Source organism: Punica granatum, chromosome 2 (assembly GCF_007655135.1).
Source record: "Punica granatum isolate Tunisia-2019 chromosome 2, ASM765513v2, whole genome shotgun sequence".
Classification (NCBI taxonomy): Eukaryota; Viridiplantae; Streptophyta; class Magnoliopsida; order Myrtales; family Lythraceae; genus Punica; species Punica granatum.
The window spans coordinates 25431505-25442468 of record NC_045128.1 but is presented as its reverse complement, the minus strand read 5'-3'; the positions used below and the strand labels follow the sequence as shown (position 1 = coordinate 25442468).

The 10964-nt window shown below is 39.7% G+C and overlaps 3 protein-coding genes and 1 long non-coding RNA gene across 5 annotated transcripts; 2 read left to right on the top strand and 2 right to left on the bottom strand.

The window, feature by feature from the left end:
* The first annotated feature begins 203 nt into the window (after window positions 1-203).
* Window positions 204-1869, top strand: LOC116195293 (B-box zinc finger protein 24-like). Its single transcript, XM_031524387.1, has 3 exons — window positions 204-634; window positions 786-1100; window positions 1444-1869. Exons 1-3 carry the CDS (start codon window positions 452-454, stop codon window positions 1675-1677), a joined length of 732 nt encoding a protein of 243 aa, XP_031380247.1. The 5' UTR covers window positions 204-451; the 3' UTR covers window positions 1678-1869.
* On the bottom strand, window positions 1764-2608 carry LOC116195295. Its single transcript, XR_004154616.1, has 2 exons — window positions 2467-2608; window positions 1764-2158 (listed from the first exon to the last, which is right to left on the bottom strand). It is a non-coding gene; the product is annotated as an uncharacterized LOC116195295 (long non-coding RNA).
* Window positions 2498-5468, top strand: LOC116195292. Of its 2 annotated transcripts, XM_031524385.1 has the most exons (7): window positions 2500-2672; window positions 2855-2964; window positions 3331-3477; window positions 3580-3821; window positions 4051-4161; window positions 4275-4322; window positions 5053-5468. In XM_031524385.1, exons 1-7 carry the CDS (start codon window positions 2564-2566, stop codon window positions 5210-5212), a joined length of 927 nt encoding a protein of 308 aa, XP_031380245.1. In that variant the 5' UTR covers window positions 2500-2563; the 3' UTR covers window positions 5213-5468. The 2 variants fall into 2 exon arrangements, with proteins under 2 accessions (XP_031380246.1, XP_031380245.1); XM_031524386.1 differs by lacking the exon at window positions 4275-4322 and having other exon boundaries at window positions 2498-2672.
* Window positions 5469-6220: 752 nt separating this feature from the next.
* LOC116195294 (protein FAR1-RELATED SEQUENCE 5) lies at window positions 6221-10084 on the bottom strand. Its single transcript, XM_031524388.1, has 3 exons — window positions 9790-10084; window positions 8080-8507; window positions 6221-7031 (listed from the first exon to the last, which is right to left on the bottom strand). Coding segments are annotated over exons 1-3 (645 nt in total). The 5' UTR covers window positions 9791-10084; the 3' UTR covers window positions 6221-6815.
* Window positions 10085-10964: the final 880 nt, after the last annotated feature.

Sequence of the window (10964 nt, the reverse complement as noted above, 5' to 3'; positions counted from 1 at the left end):
ATTATTTAAGAAAAGTAAGTATCGAATTATTTGAATAAATCATAATAGTATTTCACTTCTTTTTTTTTCTTGGTATAAAAAAGACTAATACACCCTGACTAAGTTTGAGTTCAGTTGACCTACAAAAGATAAATTCTCCTCATTAAAATTTTTTTCATTCGCAAAATTCAAATTAGAATCTTACTTTTGAAAATAAAACATCTATCTTACAATATTTTTTTAGTTAGTGTAGATGACAACCGATCAAATCCTCCGCTTAACTCAGTCTCCAGGCATCAGATTTCCGACAAGGGTTGAATAGGTTTTTCTCCCTACGGAGACATGCACCGCCAACATCACATCACGATCCTCTGCCTTGTTTGTGGGTCTTTCTTCTGATCTTGATATAGGCCCCCTTCCTTAAGACCCTGTCAAGTTCAGAGCTTCACCCAGTGAAGTTGGAAACGTTGAGATGAAGATACAGTGCGACGTGTGCGAGAGAGCTCCGGCGACGGTCATATGCTGCGCCGATGAGGCGGCACTTTGCGCCAAGTGCGACTTAGAGGTCCACGCGGCGAACAAGCTCGCCAGCAAGCACCAGCGGCTCCTCCTCCAGAGCCTCTCCAACAAGCTCCCTCTCTGTGACATATGCCGAGTAAATCAATACTATACTCCCCATCTCTCTTTTCTTTCTTTTCTGGCTTATCAAACACGATTGATGATTCGAAAGAAGAAATGGTGATTTCGGAATCGGAAACTCTTCTTTCTCTGCCCCTGATGATGAAGCTTGGATCTGTGTGTTTTAGGAGAAACCGGCTTTTATATTCTGCGTGGAGGACAGAGCTCTCTTCTGCCAAGACTGCGACGAACCGATCCACTCGGCGAGCAGCCTCTCTGCAAACCACCAGAGGTTCCTCGCCACGGGTATCAGGGTGGCTTTGAGCTCCTCCAGCAACTGCACCAAGGATGCCGAGAAGACCGACGGGGAACCGCCGAGCAAGAAAGGGCCGCAGCCGGTCATGAAAACCCCCCAGCAGCAGCAGCAGCAGTCTCCGAGTTTCGCATCCTCGTGGGGCATGGATGAGCTGTTGCAGTTCCCGGACTTCGATTCCTCTGACAAGGTATGGCTGAGAGTGGCCGATGTTTGCCATCTATTTGTATCGCTATATCTTGGACCACTTTTGCTCACAAAATATTTTGGTTGAAGAAGTTATAGGATCAATACTCAATAGTGAATTACCGATGTTTGGTTGATGCGAGACCATGTTGCATCATAATGCCGTGTCATCGTGGATCAGTAATACATAGAAGGGGAAGTTTCCTTTCCGTTGATCCGCACTTTCACTGTGCCAAGTAGCAAATTTTATGTCAGAAATTTGATCTATATATGTTCTAAATTCTTGTTTCCGACGGATCATTTATTCGAATGTGGGTTTGAATGATGTTTAACTGTCTTTGCTGCAGAAAGAGCAGCTTGAGTTCGGAGAGCTCGACTGGATAGCTGATATGGGTCTCTTCAGTGATCAGATCCCCCCTCAAGAAGGCCTAGCAGCAGCAGAAGTCCCCCAGCTTCCTCTGCAGACATCCCATAACTATGCTCCTTACCGGACCGCCAAGTCCAACATGCCCCAGAAGAAGCCAAGGTTCGAGATTCGCGATGATGATGATGAGTACTTCACCGTCCCTGATCTTGGTTGAGATAGGAACATGTACATATATGTATGTGCATTAATCTATAATACTCCAATGTAAAGCGCAGTAAGTCGTCACTTTTGCTTGAACACGAAGCTTGTCCGGAGTTTTAACTCTTTGTAGAGAACAATAAGTTCTACTGGTCTCGACTGGGAGGTTGTTTCATTGGAGAGGGGGATGGAATTTTCTTCTTACAAATTTTTGGTCATTGGTGTGTTGTACTTCTGCTTATATCTGAATCTTCGCAATCATCGACTGCTGTGGAAATCTCAGTACAAACTATTATCCAGCTGAAATTGAGCTCGCGGGAAACGACCTCTACAGAACATCTACAATCTGACATGGCATGAACTTCCCAGGAAATGAGCCGATTTGAATGTGCTGCTTGTTGCAATGTCTTTTCTCGGTAGTGACACGGTAGATATCAGCGTACGGCGTATTCAGTGTAAACTCGGCCAACTTGTGCAGACATCAACAAGGGCAAGGGCTGCAAACGGAAGCAAGAAAATCCAACAAAATGTATGAAAGAATATAATAATTACGAAAATTAGAATGAAGTCCTTAAAATTCACTCGAATTCCAATCTATTGAAAAGTTATGTCAGTTTAGGCGATCATCTTGCTCGATAAGTAAGGATAAATTACTGGCAACATTAAACCATATTCATGTTGAAGATTAAGATCAGATATGAATAAAGAAGAAAATCAGAATTGATTCTGATGAAATATCCAATGAAGTTCAAGGACTAATTAGACAAACTAGAAAAATAGAGGGACCATAATCAAAGACTCTTACTCTTTCCAGTTCTTCTTCTTTCGATATGCGTATCCGGCGACTGAAAAAGAGGTTGTACTCCGTAGGGGTTGGAGTGGTGTTTAGAGCTCGGCCTGCTATGGAGGCCGAGGCTGCGGAACTGGACGGAGCTCTGGCGGTGGTGGACCCTGCTCTCTCCCATGTCAAATGGCGCCTCCGATCCAGCGCTAAGCGTCGGCTCGAGATAGGTTCTCCACCTCCTCCTCGTCGTTCCACCTCATGCTACCTCGCCAATTTGATCTATTTGCTTTAGTATTGATTCTGCAAATTCGGAACTAGCACATGCCGTTGAAGAGTGCCACAACGTCCTATTCTATCCATGATTCCGAGCATCGTTGATCACTGATGGATTGAAACTCTTTTCTGGCAGATTTGATGGCGTTATGCACCAGAATGAGGCCTGTCGTGATGGTAGACTATGGAGGGAAGCTGCCTGAGCTGCAGGACCACTTGTGTGCGCTTCTAAGGTTTTGTCGTAAGGTCTTATAAATACTCATTTTTGATAGCACTGTGTTGGAGTGTTGATTGTGTACCTTGGTTGATGTTCTTGGGCTTAAATAGTGTTCTCGGATTTCTTTTTCTCTCCTTAGGTCTTTTTGTCCCGAGTTTAGAAGATTCAGACGTAATTAAACTTTTTAAACTAACTGTCGGTCATTTTCACCTGTGAAATCATGTTCATGTTTGTATCTCGGATGAATCCCAGTTCAGTGTCCGCTGCTAAGTGAACATGAGGATGCTGATCTCTCTTTCTGATTATACTGCTCTTGTTGAAAATGTTGTCTGTCGATGATTTACTTGGTGAGGGATTATTATCCGCTTGTTGAGGTTTTGTATTGTTGGTTACAGGAGTCGCCATTTTTCGAGCATCTAAGGGTGATGCTTATTGAAGATATGATATTTTTGGCACATGTTAAATCGTTTGCTGAGTATGTGGATTCGAGCTTGAATTCAAGAGGACTGCATTTTGTAGACCTTGAGCAGGACCCTCCAAAGGTGAGCTCCTTCTTTTCTGATGAGCACTTTACTGTATTTCTGCTCTTTTCTTTTATGTTTCGGTTTATCCATGAGGACCTCCTCTCAATTCTTTTCCTCCAGATGGTAGCACAAACAGAAAACAGCTTGGCAGGAATGCAGCTTCTTGTACCGATTCTGAACCTATTCTCTCAGCATTTCCCACTGGACAAAATGGAACATATCCAATCGTGTAGCAGGACTGATGCTGCAGATAACAACAATTCAACTGATGGTGATCTCACCAGTGCTTCACAGAACTCTGAGTTTATTGATCTTAGCAGCTGCATGCAAGGCACAAAGATTAGCATCCCAACTTTAAATGGGTAAGTGGATTCTCTCAATTTAAGTTCAGAAAGTATCTAGTAGAAGATTAGTATGATGTGGTATACTGAGTGCCTTCCACCATATAGCAAGATAATTGATCCTCTGCTTTATTTGGTTTCGCACTACTATCCCCGAACCCTTCGTGATATATAATTTTGTGAAACTTTTTTCTCTCTTTTTTTATTTTTATTTTTTTGGTTTTGGTTTTGTTTTCTTATATTGGATCAGATGGCTTCTCGGTTATCCAGTTGTCTACTTGTTTAGCACGGAGCACATTGAAGATGCTATATATAATCTGTCAATGAAGTCTCTACGAATCTACAGAGTACTAGTCCACAGGTATGCTCCTAATATTTCCATCTTCCAAATTATGTAGAAAAGGAGTACTGTGCTCCGTGACTTTGTTGTCAGTGAATGTTTGGGTAGATCTGAGTGGCATTAAATTGTTGCAGGAACGGCAGCCCTGGTAGAAGTTTTCAGCAAGAAGAAGAATTAATGAGGTTTTACTGCAACTTAGTTACACCCATAGCCAATTAGATTGAATGATGTGAAGATGACAATTGATTTATGTATTTCAAGTGGTACTGATTTGGAAACAAAGTTTTAGAAGGTCAACAATAAAGATTTCTATTTTGTATGAGCTGAGGCATCAACCTTGCAGCAAACAAAATCTTTTACTGCTAACTGTTAAATAATATAAGCAACGAAGAGCTTGATGAGGGACTAGAAGCTTGCAATCATAAGAGTCGTATGTATAGCCAGCGGAGTAAAATCGCAAAGTACTGGGGTTTCTTGCCTGTTTTGAGGTTCACTTGGTGATTTTCATTTCATATTAGTAGGGAAGATAAGCTACACTTATACTGAGCTTAGCTCTGCCACTCATTAATGACTTTCACTTCGACCACTATTTAACATAAAGTTTATGATTCTAAAAACTTAAAAATAATAAAAGAAAAAGGACATATGCTGTGAATTTGGAAAAAAAATTCGCATTATGGAATGAAGAACTATGATACTGCAAGTGTTTGTTGAGTAATATTTTAGAAGTTGTAATTCCTGTCCCTGTTCCGGAGTTGTCCCATTGGACTACTGAGGCGCCTGGATTAGATACTCAGAGAGAAATATATATGAAACATCTTTCTTCCCTCGACATTGTCAACTTTATTCAGCTAAAAAATTATAAATGAACGGATTGTAATATGTTTTGTTGCCATGTCTGTGTGATGACAGCTTTTCAGTGCCGTATGATCTGAGCATGGGAGGCAGTAAGGAGCCATGGGCGGAAGCATTCATGGCCCAAATTCGGGCCAGGAGGGAAGGCTGCAAGCATGCTTGGAGGACACTTCGATTGGAGGTCAGTGAATGCTACCCACAAGCCATTGTGTTGTAATAGCAAGGGAAGCCCCTGGTATACTACTTGCAACTCAACAGTGTCATCAATTGGTCGTAGTTTATCTGATTAATTGAGGCAAGATCTAGGTTATTTGGTCATAGTGTGAACTGCGGAATTCAGTGTACTGCATCTTATTTTCGTCATGTTCGGTATAGAGGTATAATAAGGAAATGCTATATACAACATCTATATGTTATGTAGCAAAATCTCTTTATACATATCTACTGAATACCCAACGGTTCATTAAAGATTAGCTTTGGCCAGATGGACGAGCATGGTACTATAAATGAGCTAAAGCAAGAATTGAGGGGCATCAAGGGGATCCTTTCGCTAACCCTTATTCGTTGTGAGTACTGGGCGATGGCAAGTATTGCACCATCTAGCGCCTGGAACATCAATTTTCCATGATTAATACATGCCACGCTCCAAGTAACACCCCTAATTTGCCTGTATTCCTTATGTAGAACACTGCAATTTCTTTCACTCACTCCCGCACGCATGCCAACTCTCTTGGTCTTATGGTTTGCCGTATGAAGAGGCTCTATTGATGGAGCAGGTGCTCAGTAATCCACACATCAATAAATCCATGGACGGCCCTGGGCTAGTTCTTGGCCGATAAAATTAGCTGTAAGCCTTTTTTTTTTTGCTTGGAAAGCATGAGAATGAGGACTGTTGGATCGGTCCGACTTAGTCCGAGCCATCTCCTGTATGTCAAATGGGAGGAGCCAAAACATACACTCAAGATCCTAGGAGACCTCAACTTAGCCAAAGCCTATTTTACTGATAGAGAAATGTATAATCAGCAAGCATCCAATTCTAAGGTTGGACCAAAGCAAACATCAACTTATTCTTCTCACATTCGGAGGAGAGAAGTTCCAATGAAAGCAGCAGTCATATCCAATGTCCAAGAGGTGGTCCGATGAAGCTCGATGTATAGCTAACTGTTCTTTTCCCTCATAATCGTTCGAATCCGAGAAAAAGTAGTTTCCGGGACAAGACAAGATGTCCCATGCAATATAGACTTAAGGCCTTGAAAAAGTAAAATATCTCATCGTTCTATTTTCTCCTAGTTATTACATATGAAACCACGAATAGCAAATCTACCAACTTCATGGTAGGTAAGAGTTAGCTTGCTGTTCTAAGGATAATTAGCGTTTCAAGAAAGACAAACATTCAAATGGGATCACAGCAATACTCCTCCATGCTTGGAACTCATATGACATCCTACTCGCGCACCGAGCAACATTCTATGAACCAACTTTAGCTTATCAGAAGATAGGCATACTTTTGGAACAGATAAATCAGCAAAATTTGACTCTTAACTTACCAAGATCTGGTGTCCCAGAGACAGAGGTAACACATGTTTAAACCTATGACTGTTAATTTCGATCATCAAAGCAAGTGGCACATCCCATGACTACCAACTGGTTTCTTAGAGAAGAGTGACATACTCATTCCAGAATGGGTGCATCTGCAGGGTTCCAAGCCGCAGGAGCAGACTTCCCAAACTTACATACCCCATCATCAAGGAGCAGCACTGCAATTATACCCACATAAAAGAACACAGAAGGGGAAAAACTGAATTGTCAGAATGCTAACCCTAAATGCTGACATCACCCGCTCTTTGAAGCTCCTGGTGAACGCACTCATACTCTTTGAGGTTGTTCATCACATTCTGGACTTTCATTGATATCTGGTCAGTGTGCTCTTCAATAATTTTCAGGAAAGCCGTCAGCTGCTCTTTATATGCTGCGCACAGACGTCTCTTGTTTCGGAGTTCCAAAGTTAGCTCCTGAATTTTCCTGTCCTTTTCATCCTGAAAGCACAAGGTAATGAACAAATTATAACAAACAATCAAAGACCAAATATTACTAATTAATAATTCATACAAATGGAACTGGTGATCCATGGTTATTATAAGGGAACTTTTAACGGAAAACTTCAGTGCTACAGATTAGACTCCTAAATAGAAGAATGCACGCATTCTATTTTGACAATCTGAAATTTCAGCAGTGGAGGTGTTTAATTCTCGCAAGTCGCATAAGCCAAAATAGAAACAATCAATCTAGTTTAGCATACAGCCTTTTACCATGCTGGCTATATTAGCAAAACAGGGTTCAACCAATATGTGTGGAAATATTAAGTCTCATTTTGAAATTACATAACTTAAGTTCCACAATTAAGCTCAGGTTCTTACACATTTCTGATCATTTAAACATTCATCGACACAGACACAAAACGAATCATTTCCAACAAGGCATTAGAGAGTTGCAAGAACATAGATATAAGCCAAAAATGATTCACACATTTTGGCCAGGAACATACAATAATCGGGCATTACAACAATATTAACACTCAAAAGGTTTAGATCGAACTCCCCTGACCTCGTCTCCTCAAGTGCACGAGACATTCTTACCCCTTTATATCATCAAAATAAATATTACATTTTAATCAATTTCCAAAATGTATCTTTGGCAAAACAAGAGGATCTTTTTTTTTTTTTTTCAAATTTCCAATGAAGTATGCTAAAAAATTCCTCAAACTCAAACAAGACAATCCATTTCTACCGTAACAGAAAAAATTATACATAGATGGACTATAATAATCTAAACACTTTTGGCATATTAATAGGTATTACAGCGGCTTACATTGTTTATGTACAAAATCAATTTTTCTATTGAGGCCATGAACTCTTTTTGTACATCTTACCTCCTTTTTTGTATAATCATAGTTAGTGAGATCATATTAGCTCATCAAAAAAGAGGAAAGTTACAACAGTTCAATAATCATCAAGAATATCTATATACGAAACAGCAATAAGAAAAGAACCAAGATTAATTCCAGAAATTATTAAAAGGACCAACCGTTGTGTGTCGTGCTTCACGAGGAGAGACCACAAGAGGATGGTTATGTTCTCTCTCAAACTTAGCGACCACCCATTTACCAGATTTGCTGTTCTTCAGATAAATCATAGCCTTACAACCTTCCCGAGTGACTGGCTTCGGTTTCCTGATCGCGCCTGACTTATCCCTTTTATTGACCCGGTAACCCTCCTTATTACATCCCAATCGACGAGCAATGATCCGTCCGTCCCTTTCCGATCGACGACATGACATGACTCGCATAACAAATCCCACTTGACGGGCATAATCATCATAAAAGATCTTAGCGGCTTCTTCAGATTCGAATTCCATGCCTTCACATGGTTCTAAAATTGGTTCCCCTTCATTGGGGACTGGATCATCAACTTGGGAAGAATTTGTGGCTGCTCCAGCACCATCCTCGGAATACACTGCAGTGGGGAGGGGGGAAAATTTGTAAATATCATTCAGAGAATTCTGTTTATTTAACTTATATGGCAAAAAAAAGCTATTTATAAGCAGCATTTTCGCTAATGACGGGTATTAGAGTGAAAACTACTGTAACAGCTAATACTAAGGACAAGCCAAGTTTGAGGATCTTAATTCCTGTTTGATCGTCATAGCAGAGAAAACCCAATGTCAAAAAAAGTAAATGCACATACTGATACTCAATACTGAAGCCAAGAATTAGCCTTATACCATTTTGGGATAACTTCAAGCTTACATGATGGTGGTTCCAACACAGGTACGCTAATCATATCTTGATAATATCTTGCCCGAATATCAACTCAGGACCGAAATGATGACACAGAACCTGTGCTGGTCTATATATCATTGATCTTTTCCAGCAACCTTTACACGGTGAGACTAGCAGATGAGAGAAGGAAATGCATCTATTTCACAATCAACAGCAAAAAATTTCTAAACGGCAGGTCTTGATCTCGAAGAAGGTAGACAATCCTTGGTTGGGGCTACCAGGACTCTATGCAATAATTGCCTATCCCGCTCCATTTTCATTCCTCCTCACCATATGCGGCATAGATTATCGTAATGAGAAAAGTGGCAAACCCGAAGACTCTTCCTTACCAGAAACCACTTTTGGTAAAGGAAAAGGAAATACGAACAGGATATAGTAGAATCTCTCCAGTTGTAAGGCAATCTCATTGCACAAAATTTCCATTTCATCACACCAATTACTAAATGCACAGTGTCACGTTTTCCCATTTTCATGACTGTAGAATGCATTTCTAAATCTTTCTCTTCTTCGAAATATCCAGGAAAGAAACGAAAGTCTCCATGTTTCATTCATATAATGCATTACTCAAAGTGCTATCCAGCCTATTCTCCGCCCTTGGTTTTCGGTTTTCACACTAAGCACAATCTGAAGTGTTTAACATCATCCCTGCCAACGGCTCATCTTCATCGATGTCTACGGGCAAATTACAAAATTGGAATGGGCGCAACAAGCAGGAAAACATGCTAGAGCGCATAGGTGCCCAACCCACAAACGAAATAACCATTAGAACATCAAATTACAGAATTGACAGAAATTTTGAAGCGAAACTGGCTATAATTAAAGCAAGTCCAGCAGTCTAGATCATTGACAGGATCACTTGTTTAAGCAAAAATAAGAGAAGCCATTGTCTGATGCAACGACCAAATACTGGGTCTGAATCGAAATGAAGAAATTCGAACAATAGCGAATTGACTTACTCGATTCAAAGCGCTGGCAATGGTTGACTGGCTTATGCTTATGAAAGTGCGAGTTTCGCAGAAGCTCTGAGTGCTCAACAGCTCAGTCAGAAGATCGCCGGAAAGAGAAGAATCATCTGAGGATGAGGCACTGTGCTCCGATCTTCACCCACCATCCCCCGCTGGGAAACGAAATGAGAAGTCGTAAGTTTGCTGAGAGCTCACTGACGTAAAAGAACATAAAATAGGGTTTTCCTTTTCCGTTTCCTGGAGAACCAAAAAACGGTTTAATTGTGCAATAATAATCATAAACTAGACTTGAGAACTTCGCTACGACGGTGATAGGGATATTTGGAAAGTATTACAACTAACCCCCTCACCTGAATTATTATTTGATTATACTAGAAGTAAGCTCGAACTACGCGTGAAATTTTAAGATAAAAAGGATGCCATACGTGAAAAATATTAAGATAAAATTTATTCTTTATTGTTGTAATTACATTTTTATAGAATTAATTGTAGAAAGTACGTATGATGTTATTTTTATGTAATATATTTAGAAAAGATTTATATTGATCTTTTTTTGCTAGATTATATTGATTCATTTTCAATATTAAAATTAAATAATAAAATATAAAAATTAACAAATTACTAATAGGGAAAAAGGGAAAAGATAATGTGGGTTAAGTCTTGCTGAAGAGAGAGGGCGAGAAAGAAGGGAACGAGACAAACATGGGTGAAAATTGGTAACGAGTGGAAAGAGAGAGGAAGAGTTGGAGAATTTTCGGGGGGAAAAAAAAGTGGATTGGGAGATAGTTAAATTTATCGAATTAACCTTAACCTTAGATCTAATGGTCAATATATTTTAATTGAATCGAATAAAGGATATTCCTGGAAACTAAAATGTTAGACTAATAAGTTGTTTCTCCTTTTTGAAGTAGTACAGATATCTTATATTATTTTATAATACATCATTAAATAATATAAAAATTCTATTATATTGTGTATGGAATAAATCAATATTATGAATTAATTAATGATATGCTTTTTCTTTTTGCGAATTTTCATAGTTTAATTAATGTGGTGGGTTAAATATAAATCACGCAATAAATAAAGTGCTTAATTATTGTCATGGGTATGTAAAAAATGGAGCCACGAGGAACTGAGAGTTTGAAGATTAAAACGACGACGTTAAT

Coding starts and splice junctions, on each gene's coding strand:
- LOC116195293 (XM_031524387.1), top strand. CDS start 452: ATGAAGATACAGTGCGACGTGTGCGAGAGAGCTCCGGCGACGGTCATA. Junction 635..785: donor CTCTCTGTGACATATGCCGA/GTAAATCAATAC, acceptor TGTGTGTTTTAG/GAGAAACCGGCTTTTATATT. Junction 1,101..1,443: donor ACTTCGATTCCTCTGACAAG/GTATGGCTGAGA, acceptor TCTTTGCTGCAG/AAAGAGCAGCTTGAGTTCGG.
- LOC116195292 (XM_031524385.1), top strand. CDS start 2,564: ATGGAGGCCGAGGCTGCGGAACTGGACGGAGCTCTGGCGGTGGTGGAC. Junction 3,822..4,050: donor AGCATCCCAACTTTAAATGG/GTAAGTGGATTC, acceptor ATATTGGATCAG/ATGGCTTCTCGGTTATCCAG. Junction 4,162..4,274: donor TACAGAGTACTAGTCCACAG/GTATGCTCCTAA, acceptor AAATTGTTGCAG/GAACGGCAGCCCTGGTAGAA.
- LOC116195294 (XM_031524388.1), bottom strand. Junction 7,032..8,079: donor GTGAAGCACGACACACAACG/GTTGGTCCTTTT, acceptor TTGTGCTTTCAG/GATGAAAAGGACAGGAAAAT.